The 13068-nt window shown below is 38.1% G+C and overlaps 1 protein-coding gene across 1 annotated transcript in view; it reads right to left on the bottom strand.

Annotated features, from left to right (window-relative positions):
* Window positions 1-13068, bottom strand: part of LOC132279029 (uncharacterized) — a 102387-nt gene that overhangs the window by 51461 nt on the left and 37858 nt on the right. The window contains exon 11 of the mRNA XM_059780943.1: window positions 1601-1700. Coding sequence (XP_059636926.1) covers window positions 1601-1700 — 100 coding nt within the window. The remainder of the gene's footprint in view (window positions 1-1600; window positions 1701-13068) is intronic.

Below are 13068 nucleotides of genomic sequence, written 5' to 3' on the forward strand. Positions count from 1 at the left end.
GAAGAGTCTGAACACAAAATTATCAAAATATTTATCTGTGATTCTGTGCACAACAATCTCAAAGAGTACTGTACCTTGCTTATTGTTTTGCTTTAGATGGTACTTTTTCTTATGATGTGTGTAAAAATATTTCCTCCTATTATTTTATAATATTTGGAATCTTTTAAACTTGTTAAGTATTGCTTGACATAGTTTTTATACTTATCAACTTGCTTTTCCTCCTTAATTTCACCCAAGTATCCTATATTTTGGGAATGCCTCAATTAATTATTTCCTTTAACTTAATTCACCAATAGATATTTCCTTGAATTCCAATCCATTTCCATTTCAAAACGACTGCAGCTGCTCTCTGAGATGGAATTCTTATATGAAGGGATCCCCTTTAATACTTTAAACTGCAAGGAGGTCTGGGCTTTTCATTACCTGCATTCAGACTGGTGGATTGAGTCGATAGCCCTTTCTTCTGATCCTTTGTAAAGAACTTTCAGGAACCTAGCAGGAATCGCAGAAAAACTTACTACAAACATGATTCTCAAACTTTTACTTATTTGCTATACTCTTGATGCTTTTTGCCAAAAATACCACCTTGAAAATATCCCTAATTATTTCCCAACAAAAATATTTAATTTACCTTCTTTTTTTCTTTTGTGTGTGTTTTACATAAATTTTGACAAATTTTATTCATAATATTCCCAATCAGTTTTTTATTTAATTTTTTTTTTTTTTTTTGATAAGTAAGATTTTATTAAAAACGCTCAAAAGGGGAGCGAAGCCCAAAAAAACACAAAAGGAAGTTTTTTATTTAATTTTGTATCACCCATCTTTCCTGTTTTCTATGATTTTTTGTGAACAACGTTTCACGCTTCCATTTTCCCTCTAGGAAACTGTGGCTTTAAAATTCAAGCTTAACTAACAAAAGACAAACTGAAAAGGCTAAAACCAGCTCTTAGCAAGCCAAACACGAGGCAAACTCAAGTATTTGGCTCATTCTAAAATCATAAACTTGCGTTTAAGTTGCAGATATCACCACAAAATACACACCTGCTCAATATCCTTATTATCGAGATATCAGATGGATGTATCAATATTTCGGAACCTCAAAGTAACTGTCATCAAGCGCTGCACTACAACATATGCAGTCACTGACCATTACTTCTAACTAATAAAAGGTCAAAAAAGTAAGCCCCACACCCATGTATGTTTAATATTTTGCCTACGGAATCCTATGATATAAAGACAGGCATGAGAACTCAACATTGATGGGAAGGACATATGAAAATGTAAAATATCATGGGCAGATAGGATTGCCTTGGATAGAAGCCATCAGAGTCAACCTGGAAGTTCCCGTCAACTTAGTTTTATGACTTATCTGATTCTAAGAGCAAAACATTAAAGAGATCCAGATAAGAGAAAAAGTGATAAGTAATTGATTTTCTGTCAAATTTGAGCAAAACATTGAAGAGATATCAACAAGTGACTATTCTTCACGGCACCCTTGTTTTAAAATGTCAAATCAGACACACATGCATGTACACACACAGAGCGAATAGCAGATTAGAGTTTCAAAGACTGTACTATACAAATCGTTGAGATAACATACCTCAGAAACCCATTGCCCAAGGATTAGTGCAACTTTTCTATGGATGATGCGCATGTTTGGGTGATCATTTGTGAGTTCTAGAGATAATGCACCACTAAACCTACATGTAGTTTCAGGAAACAGATCAAAAAATAAATAGATAAATAGCATACCAACACAAAAGATAAAGGCAATATGGGAGTCTAGGAGATTTAGCTGAAATTTCATCATCTAATTAACTAAATATGATCAGTCGATCACTTTGATCACATCATAAAAATATTTTTCCATCCAGTAAAATCATTTACAAAGTGAACAAACAACATGAACTGCCCCCCAAATAGTCAATTTTCATTAAACAAACAAGTGCAAAGGCAGCTGAGATTTGAGTAATAAAAGCTATGTGCAGGGGCTGCACATTGAGCAGGCTAGGCTGGGCCAATCACCCATGTCAACCCAATCCAAAGGCAATATATGTAAATGAACTGGCCAGGGCCCTGTCCAAAATCAACCACGAAGTTTAGGGCCAAAACCAAGCCAATAAAGTATCACAGTTAATTAACGAAAAACAAAAACAAAGTTTCAATGGGTTCAAGGCCAGAGCTAATGTACAGACCTTCTTTTTTTTTTCTTTTCTTTTTTTTTTAATAAGATTATATAGAAGAAAGGCGCTCAAAAGGGGAGCGCTCCCAGAGGAAACAAAACCGACCAAGGCGGCATTATAACTTTTAAGTTATCCACAAAGTCCAAAAGACAATCTATAGAGTTACAATCCCTCCCATTAACCCAAAAGAATAAAGTAGATAGAATATTGAATTTAAGAGACCAAATAGGAGACTCCTCTATCTCAAAGGATCTCCTATTCCTCTCACACCACAGACCCCACCAAATACAGAGGGGAGTAGCCCTCCAAGCATCTCTGACTCAGCTCTCCACTATACACCCTTTCCAAGTCTCTAACATATCCACGGTGGAAAAGGGAAAACCCATGGAAGACCAAAATCCGCCAAGAACATAGACCAAACATCCCTTGCCACCGAGCAATGAAGGAGAAGATGGTTCACAGATTCACCCGACTTCTTACAAAAAAATGTCATTTATTTATTGTGATTATTATAATTTTTATTAATGTTTGGGTGCATTTGTGTGATATTGTTGTTGGAGGTGCAATTACAATTAAGGGAAATAATAGGTTGAAAAGGAATATTTTATTGCTCTTATTTAGTTATTTATTTATTTGGTAAAGCATAAAACGCACTGGTTCCTTACAGTTCTGTACCTTTAGGTTATAGCTTTACCTAGTGTGACTTACGGTTCTGTACAGGTTACGGGAAGAAAAAAAAAAAAAAAAAGGGGGGGGGGGGTCGGGTGGTGTTGATTTCTTTGGAAACCAATAAGAATCTCAGTTTCCTTTACAATTGTAGCCTCGGCGTACATGCTTAGGCTAAATGAATAAGCAAGCATAATATACCAAGAGATACATGTTTCTGTGCGTGACCTTTTCAGTATTTTTAAAAAAAAAAAAAAAAAAAAAAAAAAAAAAAAAAAAGAACTAAAAGCAAAATGTGTGAAAATTGTCTTTTGTAATTCGATTCCCACGAGTTTCATTTGACCGTGTGTATATAAAGTAAATCAACGAAAAGAAAATAAAAGAAAAAGAGACGAAACAATGAGCGTAGAGAGAGCAAGAAAAATAAACCCTAGCCTTCTTCTTCATCTATTCCTTTCTTAAAAGACAAATCGGAAGGAATTTGTTGGTGGGCCAAGAATGAAAAGCGTTCATCTCAACTTTCTCTACGCGTCTACATACTTGAATCTTGGTAACTTCGGATTTAGCTTTGAGGTAGGCTAAACTTTTTCATCATAGATGAAATATAATTAGGTATACATTATTTTCCCATTACATGAAACTATGCATTGTCATTTGGTTCTTGTTCTTACTTGCATTGAGTTGTGTTGGATGCCTAAATAGAATTTATATATTGATTTTTAAAGTTGTGCATATAAGGTGTTGGTTACTTAGCTTACTTGGAAAAGATCACTTCTATGTTGCTTGCTTGGGAAGGACTATTTTTATTTTTATTCTTATTTTTATTTTTATTTTTTAGGCGGACACGTGTTGGGTGTTGCCAATTTAATTTGAGAGCAAATAGTAGTTTCATTTCCATTTGGAATTATGGAAGGTTAAATTTATTATTTTGATGTTGGAACTATTTTGATGAGTCAGAATATCTAAGTCAGTCTGAAGTGATTATATTTGTCTAATGTTTTGGATGTGGGGAAATCACTTCTAGGGGTGTCTACTTGATTTATATACATATGAGGGTCTGATTGGATACTTGGGCTTTCTCTTGGCATCTTGTGCCCGTGCTTAAAATAAGTATGTAGATTGTAACAAGGAAGTGCAAAGTTCTCAACCGGTGTACCTGTAATAAGTGTTATACTTACAAAAGAAGAAGTTTTGGATTTTAGCTTACTCAAACCAAGAGCCGAGAGCTATATTTATATATAAGAATAGTGTACAAAGAAAGGAAACCAAATCAAAGAAAAACAGGAAATATGCCAAAATCTACGTAATCCCCTGATTATGGGGATCTTATCTAAGCGATCCCATGATTACGAGAATCTTATCTACGTGATCCCTTGATAATAGGGATCTTACATAAAACACCTAATAAAAAGCTGAAAATAGCTAACAAAAACAAATAATAATAATAATAATACAGATATTTCAACACTCCCCCTCAAGTTGAAGTGAAGATATCAATCAAGCCCAACTTGGTAATCGAGGAATGAAGCAAAGATGGACCAATGGATTTGGTGAACACATCTGCCGACTGATTAGAGGACTGAAAAAAGCACAGCTTAATGATTCCCGAACGAACCTTCTCTCTGCTAAAATGTCCACCTCTATATGTTTAGTCCTCTGGTGAAGAACAGAATCTGAAGCATGATAGCTGACTTGTTATCACAAAACAAGTCAGAGGACTGTTTTTCACTTAGCCCTAGCTCCTTCAAGAAAGATCGAAGCCAGAGAATTTCGTAAGTACCCTGGGCCATGGCACGATATTCAGCCTCTGCCGAAAATCTCGAAACTACAGGTTGCTTCTTACTTATCCAGGATATAAGATGGTCTCCGTAGAAAGTACAGAAGCCAGATGTGGAACATTTGTCAGTCTTGGACCCATCATAGTCTGCATCACTGAAACAGGATAGCCCAACCTGCCTGCTAGAAGAATAGAATAATCCAAGTCCAGGACAGGACTTGAGTTATCGAAGAATATGATATACTGCATCAATGTGAGCTGTGCAAAGACCATGCATAAACTGACTCAAAACATTAACCGCAAAAACCAAATCAGGACGGGTATTGGTAAGATAAAACAATCTTCCTACCAAGCGCTGATACTACAAGGGATTAGAAAGGAGATCTCCAGACTCAGCCGAGATCTTCAGATTAGAATCCAGTGTTATTAAAGGCCCAAGGAGCAGCAAGGTGATAGAGGTCCTTTAAAGCCTAGACGTGAGGCACACGGCAAGGCGCACGCCTAAGTGAAGTGAGGCACACAATTGAAAATTTAAAATACCATAATAACATTCATATCTCATAAATCATATCAATATTCTAAAAATTAATATCAAATATAAAAAAGTAAATCCATCAACCATACAAGCATCCAACAATCATAAAACATAGCACAAATTTGTTTTCTTGAAAGGCAAAGCAAAATGTGTTTTTTTTAATGGCAAAACAAAGCACAAAAAGAAATAAATATGTTAACAAAAAAAAAAAAAAGAAGAAGACAGAAAGAAAGAAAAGAGAACCAGACAAAGAGAGAGATGTAAACAAAGATAAGAAGAGAGGAAAGATCCAAGGGAAAATATATATATATATATGAAGAAGAAGAAGAAGGAACTGACATGGCTTCGTCTTCATCTCACAATCTCATTCTATCGTTGTTCGGTTAACACTTTGACTCTTGGGCTTTCTTATTTTTTTATTCTTTTGAACAAAAGTTCCTTGTATCGTATGATTGAGATTTCTTTTTTGTTTATTAAGTTGCCAAAAGTACACTTTTTGGCTTAAGAAATAGAACAATCGTATTTTTTAAAACAAATATCAGTGAAGCGCGCCTCATAAGCAAGACGAGGTGCAACTGAGGCGCGCGCCTAGTGAACATCAGTGAGCCTGGGATGACAATAGGCGCTAAACCTAAGCCTCGAGCCTAGGCGCGCCTTTAACAACACTGTTAGGATCCATAGGAGTGGAAGCAGGTTTACATTCAAGCATACCCATGTCTCGAAGAAGATCCAAGACATACTTCCTTTGCGATAAAGAGATACCCTGCTTAGATCTAGCAACCTCAATTCCCAAGAAATATCTGAGCTGCCCAAGGTCTTTCACATCAAAAACTTTAGCCAATTGAAGCTTTACTTGAGCAATCCCAGGGATAACACTGTCAGTAATGATGATATCATCAACATAGACAAGAATAATTATATATCGACCGGTGGAGGAACGGTGGATAAAACATGTATGGTCAGAATGACATCAAACAAACTCCATGGATAGAATTATATCATTGAAGCAGCTGAACCAAGCTATGGGAGATTGTTTTAACCCATACAAAGACTTCCGCAATCGACAAACCTTTCCAGCATACTCCCCCACAGCCCGAAAACTAGGTAGAGGATCCATATAAATAGTCTCAAGAAGATCACCGTTAAGGAAAGTATTCTTCACATCAAGCTGATGAAGAGGCCAATTGTGAGAGGCAACCAGGGAGACAAGCAAAAGAACTGAGGTTAATTTAGCCACTAGAGCGAAGGTATCATTAAAGTCTTTACCAGGAATCTGAATAAACCTTTTAGCCACCAAACGGACCTTATACCGATTAATAGAGCCATCGGGCAGATATTTAACACTGAATACCCATTTGTAACCGAGAGTCTTTTCACCAAGAGGGAGAGATACAAGCTCCAATGTTTCATTTTGCTACAACGCATCCATTTCTACCATCATAGCAGACATCTAATTGGGATTCCGGAGAGCCTCAGAGACATTTCTAAGAATAGAAATGGAATCAAGTTTGCCTAGAAAGGCTCGGTAAGACCCTAAAAGACCATCATAAGAGATACTGCGAAATAGGATGATCACTACTACAAGCGAATCCAAATCGAGCAGGGGGTTTGTGGTCCCAAGTGGGATACCGAAACTCAAGAACAGGTCAGGAAATGTAAAGTAGACAGTGGAGATGTACCTAAACCTGTATCTAAGGAGAATGAAGGCAGTGGAGGCGGAGCACGAGGGCGGCAAGAATAGACCTGCAAAGGGGGTGTGGAAATCACAAGAGAAGACTCTTCATGAAAAATAGGAAGAGGACGAGCAAGAGGAGAAACCTCTTGATCGAGAGTAGAAGATTCCTACCAGATAGTGTTAGAACAATAAAAAAGGGTATGCTCATGAAAGGTGACATCAAGAGAGTGATACATGTGTTTGTGTACAAGATCATAACACCGGTAACCTTTTGACATTGAAGAGTGTCCTAAAAAGATACATTTGATGGCCTTGTCATCAAGTTTAGTCCGAGAAGGGCTATGATTCTGGACAAAACATGTACATCCAAACACCCAAGGCATGATGAAAAAAAGAGTAATATCAGGCTGAAGCACTTGTAAGGGGGCATTACCATTTAATACTCTACCAGGGGTACGATTAATGAGAAAAATTGTTGTAAGAACCGACATGTGCCAATATGACTTTGGCACACTCATACCACTTAAAAGACATCGAACAACTGACATTAGTTGGTAGTTTTTATGTTCTGCCACACCATTTTGTTCAAGGGTATATGGACAAGTAAGTTGATGAAGAATACCTTGTTGGTTAAGTTGAGACTGAAACTCATTGGAAACATATTCACGACCATTGTCGGACCTAATATTCTTAACAACAGTTTTATATTGAGTTTTGATCATTTGGAGGAATTGAGTGAACCAGGGAAAAACTTCAGATTTCTTTTTAAGTAAATATACCCATGTGCAGCGGGAATAATCATCAATGAATGTGACATAATAACGAATTCTATCCAACATGCTTCTACTTCTAGGTTTAGGTCCACTCCTGGTCTCCATAAGGTACAAAGTCTGTTTGAAATTGAGAAAACTCGAGAGTTAGCTACTCAAATAGAAGCATTGACCCGAAGATTTGACCAAGTCTTAGTAGCGGGGTATGCTCCCATTACCACATTAGGTGTGCTCAATCTGCTCTAATTCGTCTCATCGTGCCGGAAATTGTCCTTTAACAGGTCAATCTTCTGAATTTCTTCAAGAGCAAGCCAATGCCACATTCTCTAGACCGGGTTAAAATCCATATTCCAATACTTATTGTTAGAAGTTTTATATATATATATATATATATATATATATATATATGTTGGGTCATTATGTAATTACATTTAGTTAATAGGACCCTTGTGTTATTATGCAAGACTTGTACCCTTTATATATAAGCCTACACAGGCTTATTAGGTTAGAGTGTTAAATATATAGAATATATGCTTCGCTCTCTCTCTCTCTCTCTCGATTCTGAACATGGTATCAGAGCAAAATGATCATGGGTGTGAGAGTAAGTAGGTGGGTTGTTCTTGTATAAGATCTGAATCGCAATCGGAATCACGATTGTGGTTTTGGTGTCTCTGCCGACAGCTTCTCATTCGTCGTCGTCGGCAATTCCTTGTTCACCGTAGTCGGATCTGCAGCCTCGTTCGTCGTCATCAGATCTGAAGCTTGTTCGTCATATCTTCGTTGTCGCCGGCAGCTCCTCTTTAGTTGTCAGCAAGCTCGCCGACATCTGCTGTCTCGATTTGCAGAGGTGAGGTTGGTTTTTTTTTTGGCCGGAAGTTGCAGCCGCTGCTTGTGATTGGGTTGCCATCGCCTCCACCGCGTTGTACACCGGTGTTTGTGAAGGTGTGAAAAAGAAGACCCGTGTTTGGCTACACGGTTATGCTATTCCAACCCTGGTTTACTAAACCTGGGATAGCTATTCCAATTCCAGTTTACTAAACCAGGGATAGCCCAGATCCGGCCCGTTTGCCCAAAATCCGGCCCGTTTGCCCAAGATCCGACCCGTTTGCCCAAGATCCGACCCATTTGCCCGGATCCGGCTCATTTCCAGGTTCGGCCAGAATACAAATTCTGCAAATTTTTTTTTTTTTTTTTTCTCTTCTCTGTTTTTCTGGATTCAATACGGCGTCCAGTTCATATTTGCTTTCTCCCACATTAAGTCTTCATTCTCCCATGACTTCAGTTAAACTCAATGGGAAGAACTACATACTGTGGGATAAATCTGTTGCAATTTTTCTCAAAGGCAGAGGTCTTGGCAATCATCTGACTAAAGATAAACCCAAGGAAACTGATGCTTCTTTTGATGCATGGGAAAAGGAAGATGCTTAGATCATCTCTCTGCTGTTAAACAGTATTGAACCCCAAATCAGTTCAACTTTATTTTACTTGGATACTGCCAAGGAGATATAGAACAGATTGCAACAATTGTATTCTGGGACAGGTAATATCACTCGTGTTTATGAGCTCTGTAAGCAGTACTTCCATCTTGAACAAGGTAATCATAGTATAGAGGAGTATTATTCCACAGTTATGGGAGTCTGTGAGGAGCTGAATATGTATCAGCCCATTACTGCTGATGTTCGCAATATGCAACAACAGCGTGAGGACTTTAATGTTGTCCGTTTTCTCACCGGTCTGTCATCAACATATGAGCCTTTTCGTGCACAGATTATGGGCAGTCCCACACTTCCATCTCTTACTGAGGTGTTCTCTCGACTTCAACGCGCTACACTTGCAAGCGACACCTTAAATTTGAATTCTGGGCAGAGTGGTGAACGTTCAGCATTGGTAGTTTCAAAGGGTGAACATAATGCTTACCGTGGAGGTCGTGGGGGATGCTCCACACGTGGTGGTCGTGATTCACGGGGAGGATGTGGCCGTGGCAGGGAATCACGAAAATGTACTCATTGTGGCCTTTCTAATCATACTGTGAACTTTTGTTGGGACCTTCATGGCAAACCATCTGGTTATGCCAATCAAGTTTCCTCCTCTCCGAATGATGTTGCTTCTCGATCTCACAATGTATCTGAATCAAAAACAGTCCCTATTCCACGGGATGAGTATACTCAGTTTTTGTCTTATAAGCAAGCATCTAATTCATCTTCCACGGCTACCTTTGCCCAGTCAGGTAATGCACACACGTGTCTATTGTCTTCCACTCGCAGTCCTTGGATCATAGACACTGGAGCATCCGATCATATGACTGGATGTTCTTCTCGTCTATCTGATTTTAATTCTGTACCTCATTCTCAAAGTGTTACTCTTGCTAATAGTTCATCCACTCAGGTTTCAGGTTTGGGGACAACTCAACTTAGTGATTCCTTGTCTCTCTCATCTGTTTTATATGTTCCGCAGTTTCCCTTTAATTTAATGTCTATCAGTAAGCTTACTAAATCTCTCAAGTGCTCTGTTACATTTGATCCTACTTCTTGTGTGTTTCAGGATCTCAAGACGAAGAAGAAGATTGGTGTGGGGCATGAAGCTGGTGGCTTATATTATTTTGATTTGGAACCTTATCCTATGGCTCTTCAGTCTTCTGTGTCTCCATTCCAGTGGCATTATCGTCTTAGTCACCCGTCACTTCAAGTTTTGAAGCGTCAAGAGGGTCTTAGTCATTTGGAATTCTTGTCAAGTGAAGTTTGTCAACTTAGTAAGCACCATCGCATGTCTTTCAAGTCTAGGGTTAATAATCGTGTCTCTAGTCCTTTTCATTTGGTTCATTCAGATGTATGGGGTCCAATAAAGCATTCTTCAATCAATAAATTTCATTATTTTGTGACATTTGTGGATGATTATTCTCACCTGACTTGGTTGTTTCCATTGAAAGATCGTTCTGAGTTATTTTTAATTTTTCAAAAATTTCGAAAAGAAATCAAAACTCAGTTTATACTCGTCAAACCCCTTTGATAATGCTAAGGAATATTCCTCAAACCCCTTTGATACATATCTTAGTGATAAAGGAATTAGTCATCAAAATTCATGTGTTTATACTCGTCAACAAAATGGAGTTGCAGAACGTAAGAATCGACACCTCTTAGAAGTAACCCGTGCTCTTTTGTTTCATATGCGTATGCCTAAACGGTTTTGGGGTGATGCTGTTCTTACTGCCTGTCATCTTATTAACCGTATGCCGTCATCTATATTAGCTGGCAAATCTCCATATTCTATCTTATTTCCTAATTCTCCCTTGTTTTCTCTTCCTCCTAGAGTTTTTAGATGTGTATGTTATGTCCACAATCTTGGTCCTGGTTTTGATAAACTCGACCCACGTGCCACAAAATGTGTCTTTCTTAGCTACTCTCGTTCTCATAAAGGTTATCGCTGCTATAGTCCTGTTTCTCAACGGTACTTTATTAGCGCGGATGTAACCTTTTGTGAGTCCATCCCATATTTTTCAGATAATGATTCACTTCTTGATATCACCCCTGAGTCGTCTCTTCCTGCGGTTCCTCTTCCCTCGCTTTCTCTTCAACCCAGCTCTCCTTCACCTGCCCCGTTACAGGTGTACAAAAGAAGACCAAAGCCATTTGCTGTCATGCCTCCTCCATCATCTTCAGAGTCTTTGGATCCGACAAATTCCACTGTGTCTGATTCCTTGCCGATTGCACTTCGTAGAGCTCCTCGCTCATGTGTTACTAAACATCCCATTGCTCATTATGTCTCTTATAATTCCTTGTCGCCATCATTCTCATGTTTTTCCTCTAAGTTGTTTACTACATTTGTTCCTAAGACTGTGCAGGATGTTTTGTCTGATTTGGGCCGGAGAAAAGCAATGCAAGATGAAATGGATGCTTTGCATAAGAATGGCACATGGACTCTTGTTCCATTACCTCCAGGTGCCAAACATGTTGGTTGTCGCTGGGTATACACTGTGAAGTATCTTCCAGATGGGTCCGTTGAGCGTTTAAAACCACGTCTTGTTGCCAAAGGTTATACCCAGACTTTTGGTATTGACTATGATGAGACGTTTGCCCCTGTTGCTAAGATTTCTTCTATTCATGTTTTGATTTCTCTTGCTGCTAATAGACATTGGCCTCTGTTTCAGTTGGACGTTAAAAATGCCTTTTTGCATGGTGACTTAGCAGAAGAGGTTTATATGGAGCAACCACCTGGGTTTGTTGCTCAGGGGGAGTATCTTCACACTGTTTGTCACCTTAAAAAGGCCCTGTATGGATTGAAACAATCCTCATAAACAAAAACAACAAAAAAATATGTAGAGGACCACCTCTCTAACACACAAACTTCAACTAAAAAGATTACCGTCTTCTGAGATGCATAAAAAAGCGACCACACAGTCACCACACAAACCCTAGAAAGCAACAAAGTAGACCATACCATAATCGCGAACGACGAAGAAAAAGCCGTTGTTGCAGAACCCCGAGAACAAAAAAAAACACCGATCGAGACTACAATAGATAAAAAACAGGTCCAAAATAATTTTTTTGTTGGATCCAAGGTACGTGTGGATGTGATTAACACTACTTCAGATCCCATTTTGGAGTCTCTTCAAAACCCTTCACACCCCACTAGGGTTTACACAAACTTGCCCTAGGGTTTTAACTACAAACCTAAAACTTTACAAACCATGCTCTGATACCATGTTGACTTGAAGATATAATCAAATCAAGAGTAAGTGATAAATAAGAAGAAGAAGAAGAAAAAGAGAAGAAAGCGGATGAGAGAAAAAGAGAAAGAATGAAAGAATACTTTCATCCTTCCACCAGATTCTATTTATAATAAAAAGTTTCAGAAATTACATATAAGCCCCAACATTATATAAGTAATAACAAATAAGCCCCTGACAACATACTCTTTCATATCTTTGTTCACTCTCATGTGGTGTTGTCTAGTTGCTTTCATTGACAGGGTACCACCTTGTTTGACAATTGCCTGTGCTTTGGACGGTTTGATTTTGACATTCATCACTTCTACGGTAATATTGTTCTAACCCTTCTTCTATTTTTATTCTCATTACACAAATAGGAAAATGTGCAGTTCAAGTTTGGGGAGGCAATAAAATTGCAAGTTTGTGTTTAATTTCACACTTTTTGATAGAATTTGCAATCTTTGACTGATACAAAGTTAAGAGCATGCAGTTTTAACAATAAATTTATGCATGTGAAGCTAGTTTGGTGTCCCGAAGCAATTTTTAATGGATTAATACATCATATATGTGGAATTGTTGCTAATTTTGGGATAAATTGAAAAAAATTTACATTGCGTTTTCATATAGTGGTCCACATTATAGGTCTTTCCACATTCTCATGATTTTTGAACTTCTAGAGTACTTCACTTTCATCTGAGCACACTTGCATCTATTTTGTGGGGTATGAACTTGATATCTTGTTATGATTTGTAATTGA

The sequence above is a fragment of the Cornus florida genome, unplaced genomic scaffold (assembly GCF_030987335.1).
Source record: "Cornus florida cultivar Cherokee Brave unplaced genomic scaffold, ASM3098733v1 CherokeeBrave_3.0.0_Hap2_Chr10, whole genome shotgun sequence".
Taxonomy (NCBI): domain Eukaryota; kingdom Viridiplantae; phylum Streptophyta; class Magnoliopsida; order Cornales; family Cornaceae; genus Cornus; species Cornus florida.